Source organism: Mustela lutreola, chromosome X, assembly GCF_030435805.1.
Source record: "Mustela lutreola isolate mMusLut2 chromosome X, mMusLut2.pri, whole genome shotgun sequence".
Taxonomy (NCBI): domain Eukaryota; kingdom Metazoa; phylum Chordata; class Mammalia; order Carnivora; family Mustelidae; genus Mustela; species Mustela lutreola.
The window spans coordinates 43,798,025-43,817,305 of record NC_081308.1 but is presented as its reverse complement, the minus strand read 5'-3'; the positions used below and the strand labels follow the sequence as shown (position 1 = coordinate 43,817,305).

The following is a 19,281-nucleotide window of genomic DNA, read 5'->3' as shown; positions in this document are numbered from 1 at the left end:
GGTATTGATAAAATAGTTCAAAGACATTAAAAAGGAATAAGTAGAAGTTAAAAACTGGATTAAGAAAAAAAAATTAAAAAAAATTAGGGATGCCTGGGTGGCTCAGTGAGTTAGGGCCTCTGCCTTCGGCTCAGGTCATGATCTCAGGGTCCTGGGATCAGGCCCTGCATCAGGCTCTCTGCTCAGCAGGGAGCCTGCTTCCCCCTCTCTCTCTGCCTGCCTCTCTGCCTACTTGTGATCTCTGTCTGTTAAATAAATAAATAAAATCTTTTAAAAAGATTTAACTTCGCAAGACTAAAGGATCATGGGGGAAAAAGCCATGAATTCTATGTGTTACTGTCCCCTCGCTCTGGACTTCCGCAGTTTTCGTTGAATGGTGAACTTGGTCTTGACTGGATGTTCTTACTGATCTTCTGGGGAAGGTGCCTGTTGCAGTGTATCTCAAATGTCCTTGCCAAAGGCAGAATTGCACAGCCCTTGCCAGGGGCCAGGCTAAATAACATGCTTGGGTTCGCTCTCGATGCTTTTGTCCCTGAATGCTTTGGAGGACAATAATGAAAATGGCGACCTCCCAATCTCCAGCCTGGAGGAGCCGAGAGCTCAAGACCTCACTTCTCAGTGTGCCTTCAGAGAAAAGCAGGCATTTCCCCCCATCTCCTTGGTCTCTGGCTACACTCCGAGATCACCCAGCCTGTGACTGAGTGTTTCGATCTCTGGCACATGGCCCCATTTGGAGTCTCCAAACCCAACAGATTCCTGCAGTGCACTCCCATGCCACTCCTCCCAGAGGAGGAAGGAGGGGGTCTCTCAGGATCTGCCACTTTTGGGGTCCACGCTCAAAGAGCAGTGGCCCAACTGTGACTTAGATCATGGTTTAAGGTAACCCTGAGCTAAGAGTGCACTCCTCAGCTCTGTCTCTATAGCCAGCTTCCCCACTCTGATACCTGGCAGCTCTGCCACACTCAGACACCCATTGTCTTTCTGTGACCCTGCGGCACCTGAGACCACACTGTCCCCATGATGGCTCCACCTCCTGCTTAGCCTCTGGAGTGATGTCCCTCAGTGGAGCAAACTTCTAAAAGTTCTGGTTTTGTGTCCACTGCTCCATCACTTGCCAGGAGCCGGCTCCTCCTCCCACAGTCTCTCTTCTCGTCACCTCGATTCACTTCTCCACACATCCTACCTTCCCAAAATTGGTCACTTTTCTATTCCTGGAATTGCTGCTCTTCTTCTCTTCTATCTCCTTTTCCATTTGTGGGTGTTCAGAATGGTTTGATAACTATCTAGCTGAACTCCTGGGACCTAATGCTATTTCGGTCTCCTACTCCTCTGCCATTTTGCTTCCTCCCCACCCAGGACAGTCACTTAAAACAAACAAACAAACAAACAAACAAAAAAACAAACAGGAGAACTCCCTTCTTGTTCACTATGGATTACTATTTACCTCTTAGAGGGAAGCTCATTAACAGTTTTAATACTGAGTATTCAGAACTGTTCATAGAACAGCTTTTAATTCTTTGATATCTATGGTCTTATCTTTCAGGACGAAATTTGATTAGTATGTTTACTCTGTGGTGTGCATACTAATTATCCAGTCACTCCACATTTTCTTGCCATGGGCAGAGTAGTGGAAAGAGCATAGAGCTCACCAATATTTTATAATTGTGGTTCCTCAAGCAAAGCAACAGAAAACACCCAATCCTCAGATTTACCTTCTGGAAATTGGAGGTACCACTGCATAGTTGTGGTGGAGGGTAATGAGATGATGTTATCTGCAAACAGCCAGGAACTGGGAAACACTATGCAAATACTCTCATGGGACACAAGCATTCTTCCAAAGCTACCCTTTGCAAGGTGTGTGTGTGTGTGTGTGTGTGTGTGTCTTCCAATTTTTGTCTCACATGGTTGTTAGGTTTAGTAGCCTTGAGCAGGTAAAAATTTGTTTGCATGCACATATTTTATTGACTTGAGGCAAGTGATTGATTTTTAGCTTCTTCTTGTTCAAGTTGGGGCACTTTTTGAGCTTTAAATAAAAAGCGGTTTATCTAAAAATGGGGATTGGGTTAGTAGGTAAGTTTCTCCCAAAGGTGGACAGAGTTAAAAAGGAAAGGAACTATAGTAATTTTACCTTTTCCAACCCAGATTTTTATATTTGTGGAAGTTCAGAGTTGATGATATAGAGTCTGTGTTTAGAACTTAAGAAACTCTTGTGTGACCTTCTAAACTTCCTACCTACTATACATGGACCACATCAACATTTATCTGCTCCCAACATGGTAATATACATCTCATACACAGGATCCTAACACACAAACTCTAAATTCATGCACTGCAATCTCCTCTGACACTAGAAATAACTACCACTTAATTCACTTTGTCCTCTAGGGAAAGTGACAATTGTTATAGTTCAGAAATTTCAGACTGGTTGCTGTGGGTGGGCTTTGTCCTGCATATATGTTTTGTTTGGCACTCACAAATTTTTAAAAAGTTAGTTAGTTCCTAGTATTTAAATATTACAAAACTTCACACAGATTTTAGTTTGTATTGCCAGCTTGTCTTAAAAAATGGAATGAGCTAGTAATATTTGTCAGCATTTAATCATAATCACCTAGAATTTAGTAGCAACTGATATTTGTCTCTCCAATTCCCTTGCTAAGTCTTGATGATCCTTTTGTTACCAACCAGCCCTCTATGGATATTGACTAGATATCCCTACACTTAAAGCTGTGCATTCAAAGTGATCAGTTTAATATTATGGCACAGAGAAGAGATAATTATGATTTGGCTGGTATACCAAATTATAGGATATTTGAGTAGATAAACACTGTCTTGGTGGAACCCCTCATTTGAATCAGAAGGTAAACACTTAGAGCAATAAGCATGAAGCCTCCAAGGCTTTTTCAAATAATTCTCTGAGCTCATATAACTTTGTTTCTCTCTACATGAATTATCAGTCCCTCCTCCTCTACTCCCATTATCCTTATCTTTGAGGCAGAGAATGTGCCTGCAATTTCTTCAGCTACCCCAAAGGGCCCTGCCAAAGGTGAAGTCCATATTAGAAGCTCAGAAAATATGAATGAAGCACTTTATCCAATGATACATGTATCGCAAAGTCAATTTTTCCTTTTTCTTGACTGACAAATACTAGGCTCATGGAATGAGAAATGAAGGTTTTGATGACTTGCTGTGTCCTCAGATTAATAGATTAATTAATTAATTGGTTGGTTCACTGTGTCCTTGGATGGATAATAAAATGTCATTAATTAGCAAGGCACAGGTAAGAGAAGAAAAGAGAACCATTTCTTTAGTACCAGGAAGGGGAATTAAAGAGTGGTCATTACTAATATTTCATGGAAGGAATCAGCTGGGAAGAAGAGGCTGAATTCTATTACTTCAATGTTTCAAATCACCAGGGTCTGAGAATTTTCTGAAGGCCAGAAAGCCCAGAGTTCTGGGAATCTTCTAGAGGAACAAATCCCCCTACTCATTTCTCATTACTATTATAATAGCTCACTAAAAATGAGCTATTATAGGGGACACTGTATATTACAAATGTAAGAACAGTATGAGAAACACTTAATAATTGACTAAATAGAATAACTTGAGAAAGGGGCAGAAATAATGGCTATGGCTTCAATGGTTGTAGCAGTTAAAATTTTGAACTTTAGTCTTTAGCAGAAAGGGATAATATGACTGTTTAGGTATCATTAAGACTTAATATGGAAGAATATACAGCATAGAGGTGAAGAAGTTGGGATAGAGAAAATTAAATACCATCATTGAGAGTATATACCATAGACCACCAGATCAGAGAAAGACTGATGTAATTACAATGCTTAGAATAGTTGTTTTCTATTGATGACTCAGTTTTAACAATTTCAATATAACTTCTCACTCTCCCTGCCAGCTTTCCCCTTCCCACAGATCTTAATGTTCACTTTGTCTTGACTCTTTCACACCATTCTTTTGTAAACATCTCAAGGGTATTATAATAACATTGAAACTCCCATAAATTATCAAAAGGACCCAAGTAAACTTTCCTCATGAACTGACTTTACAGTTGACATACAGAGGTTCTACCTGTTAGTGCTATCTTATGGGTTGGAGGTAAGATAACAGAGAGTGTAATAGATGTGTGTATATTTGGGAGAACAAGAGTAGCAAAGGATTGCTTAGATCAGGGTCCCAAGCTCAAATGCTTACTGGAGTCAAATACCCCAAACTGAAAGAAGCAACTGCTACTCTGATCCAGCAAACTGTAAGCCATGTGAGACTATAGGTTGACATTGTTACCAGATTTTCTGGTTTGTTTTTTTTTTTTTTTTTTTTTTTAGTGTTATGTTAGTCACCATACAGTACATCATTAGTTTTTGATGTAGTGTTCCATGATTCATTGTTTTTGAATAACACTCAGTGCTCCATGCAATATGTGCCCTCCTTAATACCCATCTCCAGGCTCACCTATCCCCCTACCCCCATCTCCTCTAAACTCAAAGAAGCCATCAACAAAACAAAGAAGTAATCCATGGAATGGGAGAAGATATTTGCAAATGACACTACAGACAAAGGGCTGATATCCAAGATCTATAAAGAACTTCTCCAACTCAACACCCAAAAAACAAGTAATCAAGTCAAAAAATGGGCAGAAGACATGAACAGACATTTTTCCAAAAAAGACATACAGATGGCAAACATACACATGAAAAAATGTTCATCATCATTAGCCATCAGGGAAATTCAAATCAAAACCACACTGAGATAACACCTTACACCAGTTAGAATGGCCAAAATTGACAAGGCAAGAAACAACAGATGTTGGAGAGGCTGTGGAGAAAGGGATCCTCTTACACTGTTGGTGGGAATGCAAGTTGGTGCAGCCACTTTGGAAAATAGTGTAGATGTTCCTCAAAAAATTAAAAATAGAGCTACCCTAAGACCCAGCAATTACACTACTGGGCATTTGCCTCAAAAATACAGATGCAGTTAAAAGAAGGGCCAAATGTGCCCCAATGTTCATAGCAGTAATGTCCACAATAGCCAAAATGTGGAAAGAGCAGAGATGCCCTTCAAAAAACAAATGATAAAAAAGATGTGGTCCATATATACAATGGAATATTTTTTAAAGATTTTATTCATTTATTTGACAGAGAGAGAGAGAGAGACCAAAAGTAGGCAAAGAGGCAGGCAGAGAGAGAGGGGGAAGCAGGCTCCCCACTGAGCAGAGAGCCCCACGCGGGGCTCAATCCCAGGATCCTGGGATCATGACCTGAGCCAAAAGCAAAGGCTTAACCCACTGAGCCACCCAGGCACTCCTATACAATGAAATATTAATCAGCTAAGTTGGTTGAGCAGCTGCCTTCGGCTCAGGTTGTGATCCCAGCATCCTGGGATCGAGTCCCACATTGGGCTCCTTGCTCGGCAGGGAGCCTGCTTCTCCCTCTGCCTCTGCCTGCCATTCTCTCTGCCTGTGCTCGCTTTCTCCTTCTCTCTGATAAATAAATAAAATCTTAAAAAAAAAAAAAAAGGATGAATACCCAGCTTTTGCATCAACATGGATGAGAGTGGAGGAGATTATGCTAAGTGAAATAAGTCAAGCAGAAAAAGCCAATTATCATTTGGTTTCACTAATTTGTAGAACATAAGGAATAGCATGGAGGACATTAGGAGACGGTAGGGACAAATAAAGGGGGGGCATTAGAGTGGGAGATGCACCATGAGAGACTACGGACTCTGAGAAACAATCTGTTGGGTTGTTTGTTTGTTTGTTTGTTTAAGAAACAAGAGACTTGACTTTTTCTGTGAAATATTCTGTCCTTTAAATATTATCAGCTAATTAAAAACTGAAAAACACTATGTAGGCCAAACTTGCACCACCACTAAGCAGTGAATTCTAATTTAGATTATGATTGGAATTCATGGTAGTCCCTAATTTGGTGACTTAACTAAGTCTGACTCTTTGTCCATTCAGTATGGGTTGGCTCCAGCTTTGTGGTTGTGAATATTTCTCCCAAATGGCACTCTCGTATGTTGGTTTGTATCCTATAAATGTAACTGAGAACTTCCTAAAGATAAAAATGGTAAACAGATTCTATGCTTGCTTTGAGTCATTCTGTTCAAAAAGTGAAAAAGTGACCAGACTATGAGATACATAATGAAAATAATCAGAAGGTAGTTCCTTTTTGGTGACTCTTTTTCTTTCTTACCAGATCATAAATCCCTTGAAGGTCAGGGTAAAGACTTTGGATTTGGTTCTGAAAATGTTAGGAAGCTATTGGCCTTCCTTCGTGAGCAGGGGAAGGGATGTGATCCAACTTAATATTCTAAAAGGAACACTGTAACACTGATAGGAATGGTCTACAGCTACAATCTGGAGCCTTCCAGAATATCTGCCATTGCTGAACACAGATTTTCCCTCTATTAATTATCTTCTCCTAAGAATATTGTTCTTATATTTTTATGTTCATGTCCCTCCAACCCATCCCTTACCACAAGTGGAGGTGTTCTCCATGTTTCTTGGGCCAAATATCCTAAGGAACTTAGAGCCTATATCATTCTGAATGCGTTTTCCAAGGGTAACCAATTCCTTTTCTGACTGAATTAACTTCCTTGTATTTTTATCTGGCTCTCGGGCCATTTCTCAGATATGTGACAGAGATAGAGCCATCCAGATACCTGATATTCTTAACTGAGAGAGCAAATTACTCAACTTAATTACTCAACATTATGCTTTATCTTTCAGAAAATACTGAAGGAAGGACCTTTGCTGAAGAACTGTAATTCCTTCAAGAGATGGAAGCTTAGGTATTTTCTGGTTCGAGGACAAAGGCTCTGTTTTGCACACCATCCCGCGGTAAGAAAATATATAGTATATATAGAATATTTATTCCAGAGAATATCTACATGATCTTGTCATTTTGGGTGAGTGGGTGGGAATGCCAGGAAATGTTTGTGAGGGGACATAAGCCAATAGGTAAAGACATGTTGGCAAACATCAAGGTAGAAGTTAAGATCTTCTACTTTTCCTTTAACTTGTCCTTTTGGGCCAAATGGAGGGACACTTTTCTCTCCCTTCCCTTTCCTCTTTCCCTTACCTCTATAGAGTTCCTCAATTAGCTTCTACATCAGAACCAACTACACAATTTGTGGTGCCCAGTACAAAATGAAAATGCAGGGCCCCTTATTTAAAAAGCAAGGAAAAACATCATTAAAGATATTAAAATATAATACAATGATTAGTCATGTCATCTTTTATTTGTTATTTAATGTCATTCTAAGAAAAGATAAAATTTTAAATTATTAGCATTTTTGCCATTCATCTGTATATTATGCAATGCCAGTTTTAAAAGCAAATATAAAAGCATTTAGCTCATATGAAAAATGACCAAAATTATATAATTTGTATTTAGTAGCTCATACACACATACATATTTTGTTCTTACCAGTATACAAAGCCATCTCAACTGTTTTAATTTCACATCTTGATATTTATACATTCTACCAGCACCCTGGCTGAAAGAAAAAGGAATTATGGTCTGCCCTATCTTTCCCTTTCCTTCAATGTTATCATTTTCAGCATAAATTATTGGCTAATATAGGGAAGTAACATAAGTAAGAAAGAACACACTAGGGTGCCTTGGTTGTTCATATTTCTTAGAACACCATTGCCTTTTTCTCTGTTTGAGGCAAGTTCTAGTTCCTAACATAAGTGTGGATTCTCAGGGCTGTAAGCTCCCTTACTTACTCAGTCATAGATGTAACATGCTTACCTTGTACTTGCTTTGAGTCTCGTTGAACTCCCATACATCATGGGTCCACTGGAATTCTATGCTCATGGGCATCATGAATGCAAATGGAGTGATAAGACATGGGGTGGCATGCAGGTTGTGCATATCTCCTCTGCTTATGTTCATGAGTGATTGTCCCATTGGACTTCATTTCCAAAACATGTCCAAAGATGAAATTATTAAAAATTTCAAGATTGGGGGCACTTGGGTGGCTCAGTGGGTTAAAGCCTCTGCCTTCGGCTCAGGTCATGATCCCAGGGTCCTGGGATCAAGCCCCGCATCAGGCTCTCTGCTTGGCAGGGAGCCTGCTTCCTCCTCTCTCTCTCTCTCTCTGCCTGCCTCTCTGCCTACTTGTAATCTCTGTCTGTCAAATAAATAAATAAAATCTTTAAAAAATTATAAAAAAATTTTTTAAGATCGTAACAGCAGAGCATTAAATAAATCAAGTGCAGGGCCCTTCTGAACATGGGGCCTGTATGAATGCACAGGCTCTGTGCCAGGGAAGCCAGCCCTATCTCTATTCATAGTACTGCTTTTCTTGCTGCTGGCTGGATGTTAGCAATTATAGCCAATGTATAAGGAGACATAGGCCTCAAACAGAATAGGACTAGCAACAAAGTCAAAGGCTGCCAGCTAATAAATAGGAGCTAATAACTCTTATCTGCTCCCTTTGGCCCTTAGCTAGGCCATATACCATTATCTTCAACAGCATAAACCCTTAGTTTTGAATATTTCTGAACCACCTAAGCCTTCCTGTAAATCCACCTAACAGTTTTAGGAAGAATTGTGTTTTGCTTTAGTTTGGTTTGGGTTTTTTTTTTTTTTCTTTTTTTTTTTTTTAAGAGGCAGGCAGAGAGAGAGGAAGGGAAGCAGGTTCCCTGCTAAGCAGAGAGCCCGATACGGGGCTCGATCCCAGGACCCTGAGATCATGACCTGAGCTGCAGGCAGAGGCTTTAACCCACTGAGCCACCCAGGTGCCCCAAGTTTGGTTTGGTTTTTGTATGTCACATAATATATCAACAAAAATCATAATGCTAAATAAATCCCAGCACTCAAGTCAAAGAAATGATAAGCTCATGACTGCCAAAAATGCCTGTGTGTGTGTGTGTGTGTGTGTGTGCGTGTGTGTGTGTATTTTTTAGTGTCTTTTGACATTATTAACCAGATTTTTTTTTCTTCTCCTTCTTATCTCTTTCCAGTTTGCACGCTTTGAAACAATTGATCTGTCTCAGGTTGCCTTGGCAGAAAGCAGCTGTAGAAATCTTTGTCATAGTTTTTGTGTAAGTAATATTGGAAATGATTAAATTGGTTGGGGTGTGAGCTAGTTGGGTGGAGGGGTTGCCATACCCATGTGTTTCCTCTTCGGAATGCATGTTTCCCAAGTCTCCTTTGATCCCAAAATGTGTGTGGAAATCCACTTAAAGCAAATGAGTGCTAAAGATTATTTCATGTAAACAATTTTTACCAGCCCATTGACAGAGAGGAAAAAGTGATGTCTTATTCTCTATTACCAGCCTGGTATAAAGCTGAGCTGATTTCTGGGTGGTGGGGAGAATGAGTATTATTAAAAAATCAATCCTCCTGGTGAAGGTGATTTAGAAGAGTATCACTGTGAGGTTTTCAAGAGACTGCTAATATGCTGTAGAACATAACAAGATAATCATTACGTGACACTCTCTCCATTGATGAGGTAGATAAGAACCTAATCCAAAGTGAGAGCTAACTTATGCTGAGATTACTGATGCTTCAAAGAAAGCAGAGGATTTTCAAGGAATGCATTCAAGGTTTTGGCACTGATGAAATGTCATAAATCTTCACTTATTCAAGTGGATCCAGACCAGAAAGCTCACTGAAAAATAGCAAATTCTCCTACACACCTCCTTCTAGAATTGTCTTCTCCCAGCCTTAGTGGTAGGTTATGGAAACTGGGGTTCCTCTTCAGCAGAGTGATAATTAGCAGACTAAAAACCTACAGGCCCAATACTCCACTTTTGTGACTGGTCCACATTCCATTCACTCTTGAAAGTAAAACAGTAGGATATAAGAGGGAGACTCTACTATCATTTCTCTCTCTTATATGCCAGTGACCTAGGGTACAGTTCAGAGTTCTCTTGACCCAATTCCAGAAATCTCAACCTTTGGGTGATGAGCATATATGCTAATGTTTTTCATCTTTATTATACAAAGAAATTCCAAGGACTAGGAAGTCCCTTAGCCTAATTAAAACACAGAGGTATCATTGATCAGCCCCATACAATAATGGGTTGGGACCAAATAAGTGACTGTTGTCATAATTCCCACTAGATTCTATTCCTATCTATCACAGACTCATGCTGTGCTACATGCAAAAGGCGATGGAAATTTCTTGTTGGTATAGTGAGCTCTAGTTCTAAGATTTGGGGGGCTGGTAGTAAAGGCAAGTAGGACCACTGAAGCAATCACTGATGCTGTAGCCATCTGTGTCCCTCCTGCCTTCTGGGAAAAGACCAGTCCTGGACATGGTCTACCTCGGCTAGACCCTAACATGGCTTTCTCATTATTCCTGCCAGGATCCATACACCAATCAGGATTAAGAGACCAATGGTAAAATTGTCTTCAAGTTGTCCTTGACTATAATCAAGAAAGAAACTGAATTTTTAGACTTTTCACTATTTCACTCTCCCCTCAAAGAGAAAGAGGCATACCCTGCTGAAGCATATACCCTTTTACCATTTTTAAGTAGACAAAGCAGCAGTAAGTGAGTAAGATTTTCAAGCAGCCTCACTGAAGTAATAGATGGTGCATGGCTTAATGTTTAAAAATGTGTATTCTGGAGCCAAAGAAGCTGTATTTTAATTCTGGCTCAGCTTTCTACCTGCTAGGTGGTCTGGGCAAGTCATTAAACTTTGCCTTGGGTTTCCTAACTATGAAATGAGAAAAATAATAATGGCCATTTCATGGGGCCATAATGTAAATTGAAATAAATAATATATATAAAGTGTAATAGAGCACTGCCTGGCACATAATAAATACTATTAAATTGTTACTCATTACTATTATTATTATTTTGGGTAGGTATCTGAGAATTTCTTTCTTACATTTATGTGGCTCTGGGAATTTCTGTCTTATATTTAAGAAGTGGCTTGGTAGACCTGTCTAGTCCTTGGAAAGGTCACAGGCTCTGGGGGAAAAGTTGTAGAATGTGATCCAGCTAATAATGTAACCTTTTGTTTAGGTGATCACACCACAACGAAAAGTTACCCTGGCTGCACCCAACCGGAAAGACATGGAAGAATGGATTAATGTCATAAAAACTGTCCAACAGGGAGAAATTCGTAAGGTAAGGGAAATAGTAGAGAATCCACATAGCTTTCAGAAGTAAACAGTTAATTTATTTTGTTAGTTAAGCCACCTTTCAAATAATAAGATGGAACTAGAGACCATGTGGTCAGAAATTATAGATGGATATCATTAGGAAACCTACTTAGAACTATTTATAAAAAAAAAAGTAATTCACTTAGACTTGACCTTGGTAAGTATGTGATTTATATAATCCCATATACATCCAACTGATACATAGATGTCACTGTACGCCCAATGGATGAGGCACTCAAGACTTATGTGAGCAGCTAACTTAGAAGTTCCTTTTTTAGCGAATCAGCAGTTTTGACTTGGGTCTCCTGAGTGACTATCGTAACAGCTCACGAACTGAGGCTCACAAAGGAGAAAGAAACAAAGATGAAATAGCTGCTTAGTAGCAATGAAATAACTACTCAGTAGCAAAGGCAAGATTTGGACTCAGGCTGTGTGACTCTAAAGCTTATGTCTTTAAACATTATGTCATTTTGCCTTTCTGTTCACTGTCCACCAAAAAAGAAATGTAGGAGGAAGAGCAAGGAACAGTCCCCTCCAAAGCTTAGCAGAGTTCTTCTCCTTAGTAATACCAAACCCCAAGCCACTGGTCCCGAAAACAAACTGTACACCATTCAAACTCTGGGCTATGTCTTCAATCCACTCTTCTGAAGACCCACTATAGTTAGAAGTTATGTAAGCTTCAACAAGGGTTTTTTTTTCTTATATCAGTGTATGGCACATAGTAGAGGCATTATAAATATTTGTTGAATGAATAAATGAATCTGAGGGTAATCATGGAAGCATGGTTTAGAAAAAGAATGATATATGGTTCATATTAAAGCAAAGCTCTGCTGTGCAGGTCTTGGAGATAAAGGAGAAGATGAATCCATCCTTAAGAAGAAGTTGATATTTTAAATAACTAGCAAAGGGTAGAGAATTATTACAGGCACTTGGGATGAAGGAAAGGTAATGATAGGTTTTATAAGCAGAAACAATGCTATGGGCGGGGTGGGGGGAAACATGTGTTCTCATTTCTCTAGAACTTCTCAGGCTTTTGACCACTTATTTTCATACCTATATACTCTGCTATTCATGGGCTATGAGTACATAACAAGTTGACCTAACTAGGGCCTAGGTATCTTTCCACATATCAGTAAACTTCTCCCAGGCCTACATTGTCTATGCATAAATAAGAGATTTTTGCTTAGAACCTGATGATGGTCTTTACATGAAATGCTCTTATCATTTTACTCCATTGTCATTTCCTTCTTCCTTTCCTAATAGAGAAAATCATCCCAATCCTCCCCTCCACTCCCATTAAGCCCACTATGGCACAGCATTAGTGGTAGCCACAAAAAGTTGTGATTTCCATGCTCCTCTTCCATTATCATCCCTATGGGCCAATCCCTTTCCTTCCTTTGGTTTATCTCTATCCAAATTGGAGCACTTCTCATGAAACACACACTTTCAATTTGGCATAAAAGCTTACATATGATATTTTAAATTTCAATTATTAGTCTAGAAATGCAAAAGCTCCTAAAGAAAACCATCAGGCCATTACTGTGTCATTCCTGATTCAAATGAATTAAACATCTAAGTAATGACCACCTAGCATAAACTAGAAAGGAAAAAAAAAAAAAGGTCTACCTGTTTACTCTCTTGGAAGAATCGTGTTTCAGGTTGCAATCACAACCTCCGTGAAGCTGTTCCAGGGATCTGAATCTATTATGAAATACTTTTAGCTGACAGTGAAATGTTTCAGCATGACCATCTTAGCAATTCATCCTGCATGAGTCTTAAAGAGTCAAATATGCTTTCTCTCATATGTACTTTATCTCTAATGGTCTCTTCTATTCTCTGTCACAACCAATGCCTGATACAGGTGAAGGAAGATTAGTTATGGACTTAGTGGTCTATTAAAGTCACTATAAAGTAATTGGATAACCTACTGTAAAATAGGCAGTGCACATTAAGGAATAACACCTTACTAGGCCCCCAGTTCTGTTCCATAGAGAGTTGAAAAGAAGGTGTGGCTTTGGTTTCTGGCCCCAGTGAGCTTTTTAGGTAGTTGGGAAGACAAGATATAAACAAAAGAAACAGTTAAATGACAGCATTTGAGATAAATAATAGTTTTCAGACATGTTACAGGACAGTGCATGATTGATTGCCAGATGAATGAAATAGACAATAAAGTGGTATAGGAGTTCAGGAGAGAAAAGTATGGGATAGAGTTCTCTGGGAAGAGTTAATAGAGGATATATTTGAGAGTGACCTTGAAAGGTGAACAGGATTTTATTGGTGACAGGGAATTAAGGGTAGGGAAAAGTCCTAAACAGGGGAATTAGTTTAAGTAAAAGCTGAGTAACATAAAAAGAAAAACTTATAATAGAGTAAAAGGAGAACTCCATTTGACCAGAAGAGTTTGGGAAAGTTAGTTTAAGAAATGTCTAGAGAGGTTGCTCTAGAGAAGTTGCCTGAGCAACCACTCTAGACATTGTACAGGATTATCAATGCCAGGATAAAGAGTGGTGAAGAAGAGCAATATATTCAGTTCAGTTTAAAGATGGATTGGAAAAGAAAGAGAGTTTATCAAAGGGATAGAGGAAGCTAGAAATTAATTCAGATAAGACAAAGTTAAGCTCCAGAATGAAGATAGAAAGGGAGGACAAATAGTGGATACTGAAAAGGAAGTGGGGAAAATCTAAATATATGAAAGAAATAAAGGAGAGAGAAGAGTCTTAAGCAGATAAAAGGTTTGAGCGAGCCTCAGAGACTTAAAGAAAGAATAAGAATAAGAAAATGGGAAATAAAGAGCTACTTAGAAAACTAGATTAAAAGGTTAGCTCTTTCTGATGAATTGCCATACATCCATTGACCATGGAAATAGGAATAGACCTTAAAAGTTATCTAGACTCCAGATTCTTGATTCTAAAACATCTTTAGATCAAGTCATGGAGCCTTTATTTAAATGCGTCCAAAGATGGCGAACTAAGTTTCCTACAAAAGAGTCCTTTCTGAGGTACCTGGTTGGCTCAGTCACTTAAGTATCCAACTCTTGACCTCAGCTCAGGTCTTGATCTCCAGGTCATGAGTTAAAGCCCCATGTTGGGTATAGAGATGACTTAAGTAAATAAGAGAAAAATATTTTAAAGAGTTCTTAAAGGTGTACATTTTAGAAAGTTTTTGTAGTCTTTGGCCTAGTAGAATAACTTTCTAACATTCAGTGTGTGTTACAAGAATGGCATCTGCTGCCTTTTGAAGTAGAAAGCTACCTGTTATTGGTAGCATTAAAAGCAAATTATTTAAGCAACTGCTTCTAAAAATGTTATATATAAAATTAATTTTTCATAGTAACATCAGCAAGATGGTTGAGGTCCCAATGCTCATTCACTTTTACAAAAACATCAAAAACAACAAATAAACAGTTACATGCCAACTAGAATAGCTCTGAGAGAGCTCCAGAATATAATGAAGAAGTTTCAGAAACTCTATGAAGCACAGAGACAGAATGGCGATGTAGAAGAACATAGTTAGCAGTTTATTTGCATTGTCCCATCCTCCAATATGGCAGAGCTTGGGGCCAAAAATCATCCCCTCAGCTTGACCTCCCTCCATAAGGGAAAAGGAGAGCTGGAGGATTCCAACAGTCTTCATCAATGCTGTGGACACATTCAGCATTCACCATGGACATGCTCTATAGATTCATTGATGCTAAATCAAGTAAATCACAGCTGCCTGGCCCCCATGTTGCTATGGACACCCCCCCCCCAAATAGCTGATATAGCAACCTCCCCGAAAAATCTGCCACCATTGTGCCCCCACTGGGAAAGTGCCACCATATGTACCCCACCAAATCTGCCACCCACCACTACATTCTTCCCCCAAACCAGAATCACAACCTCCATTCCTGTAGCCATGCACATATTCTGGACCCCAGATCCATGACTCCTCAGCACACACTCATGCCTCACACACCAAGGCACTGTGATAAAAGTACATTTGCCCCAGTCCCAGATACTACAGTTTTTCTGGTTGACCCTGAACTCCAATCCCAGTGCTATGGTGACTGTGTAGGTCCCCACACCCAAGATATTAACACCATTGTCATTGAAAATGTGTTTGTGCCCCTGATCCTAGTACCACTACAGCCACATATGTGCCTACCCACTGGACCTAGCAATAAGAGGGATCCTCTTGGCAATGACTTCCCTTGTGGAGGAAAAAGAGAACAGGGGTACCAAGCAGCCCTCACCACCAAGGAGCCCAACAGCCCTTACCACCCATATGGAAGCCCACAGCCTTGGCCAATGAGGTCTCCTGCAGTCTTTGCCAACCCTGGCCTCAGCTGATGGAGCTCCACAGAAACTTTGCTGCTGTGCCCTCCCTGAAGCAGGAATTGCTGCTGTACACCATAGAGCCAGAGCTGATGTATCCAAGCCAAATTATACACTCACACCCAACTATAAGTAAAAGTCTTTATCCCAAAATGAGTCTGTGCAGTCTGGAAGAGGTAACTGCTCCATCACATGTGAAAACATCAACACAAGTATACCAAAAACAATTTAAAAAATCAAGAAAACAGAACAGCATCAGTATCAAAGAATTAACAATAATTTTCCAGTAATTGACATCAAAGAAATAGAGATCTATGGACTTCCTGAAAAATAGTTCAAAATAAGTGGTTTAAGGAAGTTCAGTGAGCTACAAGAGAGCACAGATGAACCATTTAGAAAAACCAGGAAAACAATACATGAACAAAATTAGAAGTTCAACAGATAGATAGAAATCATTTTAAAAAGAGCCAAACAAATTTCTGGTGCTGAAGAATACAATAAATGGAATGAAAAATGCAACAGGTAACTTCAGTTGTAGATTTGATCAAGCAGAAGAAAGATTCTACAAATAGCTCATTCTAAATCAGAGAAGAAAAAAGAATGAAAAGGCATGGAGAAAAGCAAACAAATATATGCATTATGGGAGTCCAAGAAGAAGAAAAAGGGACAGAAAGCTATTTAAAGAAATAATGTTTGAAAACTCCCCAAATCTTGGGAGGAAGATGGAAATTTAAATTCATGAAGCTCAAAAATCTTCAAACAAGATCAGCCCAAAGACAACTACACCAAGACATAATCGAACTGTTAAAAGTCAAGAACAACAACAACAACAAAAATTTGAAAGCAGCAAGAGAAAAGTAACCCATCAAATACAAAGCAGTTTTCTCAACAGATATCTTGGCCACAAAGAAAGTAAGATGATGTAATCAAAGTACTGAAAGAAAAAAAAAAAAAACCTGTGGGAACCCTATGCCTGGTAAAATTATCTTTTAAAATGAAGGAGGGGGTGCCTAGGTGGAGCAGTCATTAAAACTCTCGTTTTTGGCTTAGGTCATGATCTTAGAGTCCTGAGATTGAGCCCTTTGTTAGGCCCCATGCTTCACATGGAATCTGCTTGGGATTTTCTCTACCTTTCCCCCTGTCCTTTCCCCCATGCTCACTTGCCCACTGTCTCGCTCTCTCAAATAAATAAATATTTTAAAAAATAAAATAAAATGAAGAAGAGATAAAATCTTTCCCAAGCAAGCAAAAACTGAAGGAATTTATCACCAGTAGACCTACCTTACAAGAAATGTTTGGAAGAATTCTTTAAATTTAAGTAAAAACACACTAAACATTATAAAAGCATAAATCTCAAAAGTAAATGTAAATATATAGATGTATAAGGATTAATATAACACTGATAATTTATGCATTAGTTTATGTAGTGGATAAGTTACTTATAACCTAAATGCTTTGTTAATGGATACACAATATGAAAATAAGGAAACTCTGCCTACAAGAACACAAAGGTATGTGTTCGGGTGAAGTATACGTTATTGAAATTAAATTGTTAACAACTCAAAATAAAGGCTATGATGCTAAATATTTTATACAAGCCTTGAGCCAGCCCCCCAAAAACAGCTATAATAGATATACAAAAGATTTTAAAAAACCAAAACAAATCATTATGAAAAATAATCATTAATAATAAAGACAGACAACAAGAGAACAAGACAGGGTAAAAAAAAACACTGAAAGACATACAGAAAGCAAATACTAAAATAGTAATAGTGAATCTTCACTTATCAATAATTACTTTAAATATAAATATATTAACTTCAGCAATCAAAAAACATGGAGTGTAATACTCTAGCTTTTCCATGCTGTTGCAAATGGCAAGATTTCATTCTTTTTTATGGCTGAAATATAGATAGATATAGATATAGATATAGATATAGATATAGATATGTACCATTTCCTCTTTATCCATTCATCAGTCCATGGACATGAGCTGTTTCCATATCTTGGCTATTGTAGGTAATGCATTGGGGTGCATGTACCCCTTTGAATTAGTATTTTTGTATTCTTTTGGTAAATACCCAGTAGGGCAATTGCTATATCATAGGGTAGTTCTACTTTAACTTTTTGAGGAATCTTTATGCTCTTTTGTAGAGTGACTGCACAAGCTTGTATTTCTTCCAACAGTGCAGGGGAATTCCCCATAAGTCAATCAGAGAGACAAACATCATATGATTTCACTCGTGTGTGATTTAAGAAACAAAATAAATGAGCACTGGGGAAAAAAAGAGAGAGAAAGGCAAATTAAGAAACAGACTCTTAACTATAGAAAACAAACTGATGGTTACCAGTGGAGAAGTGAGTGAGGGTATGAGTTAAATAGGTAGTAGGTATTAAGGAGTACACCTGTGATGAGCCCCGAGTGTTGTATGGAAGTGCTGAATCACTATATTGTACACCTGAAATTAATATTACACTGTATGTTAACTAACTTGAATTTAAATAAAAACCTTTAAAAAAGACATGTACTGGCTGAATGTGTAAGAAATAAGATCCAGAAATATGCTGTCTACAGGAGACTGGTTTTAGATGGGCATTAAGGGGGCACATGATGTGATGAGCACTGAGTGTTATATACAACTAATGAATCATTGACCACTACATCAAAAACTAATGATGTATTCTATGTTGGATAATTGAATTTAAATAAATACTATATACTGTATAGTATTGTAGTTCCCTACAATTATTGTATTGATCTCAATTTCTGCTTCCAGATCTGTCATTATTTGCTATATATTTAGGTACTCTGATGTTGGGTACATATATTTTTATAATTGTTATATTTTCCTCTTGAATTGATGCTTTTACCATTATATAATGCCCTTCTTTGTCTCTAAAAACAGTTTTAGTCTTAAAATGCATTTTGTCTGATATAAGTATAGCCACCCCTGCTTTCTTTTGATTACTAATTTCATGAAATATCTGTTTTCATCTTTTCACTTTTGGCTCATGATTTTTTCATTAAAAAAATACCCATACAGTATGGGTAAATGCCTAGAAACATACAAACTACTAAAACTAAGAAAAAAAAGGGAGAGGATTCAAATAAATAAAGTCAGAAATGAAAGAATAGACATTACACCAGATGCCTCATAAATAAAAAGGATCATAAGAAACTATTATAAACAAACTATTAAGCTTAAAAAATAGGTAAATGCCTAGAAACATATAAACTACTAAAACTGAATCAGGAAGAAATAGAAAACCTGAATATACCAATAACAAATAAGGAGCTTGAATCACTAATCACCATTCTCCCAATGAAGACAAGCCGAGGAACAAAAAAAGAAAAGCCCAGGACCTAATGGTTTCATGGGTGAATTCTACCATTCAAAGAAAAATTAATGCCAATCCTTTCTAAATTCTTCCAAGGTTTAGATATTAAACCAGATACTGACACCAAAACCAGGTTAAGACACTACAAGAAAAGAAAACCACAGGCCAGTATCCCTGATGAACATGAATGCAAAAATTCCTAGGAAAATACTGAACTCAGTAGTACACTAAAAATATCATACATTATAAACAAGAGGGATTTATCCCAGAAATACATGAGTGATTCAACATAAATTGATCATTCTGATACAATACATTAACAAAAGGAAAGGGAAAAAAAACAAATGATCATCTCAAAAGATGCAGAAAAAGCATTTGACAAAGTTCAACACCCATTCACCAAAACTTTTAACAAAATAGGAATAGAAAGGTCTTGCCTTAAGCAATAAAGGCCATGTGAAAAGCCCATTGCTCACAACATAATCAATGAC

At 38.2% G+C, this 19,281-nt stretch overlaps 1 protein-coding gene across 1 annotated transcript in view; it reads left to right on the top strand.

Annotated features, from left to right (window-relative positions):
* Positions 1-19,281, top strand: part of DGKK (diacylglycerol kinase kappa) — a 163,971-nt gene that overhangs the window by 44,442 nt on the left and 100,248 nt on the right. The window contains exons 2-4 of the mRNA XM_059157839.1: positions 6,740-6,850; positions 8,984-9,064; positions 10,999-11,103. Coding sequence (XP_059013822.1) covers positions 6,740-6,850; positions 8,984-9,064; positions 10,999-11,103 — 297 coding nt within the window. The remainder of the gene's footprint in view (positions 1-6,739; positions 6,851-8,983; positions 9,065-10,998; positions 11,104-19,281) is intronic.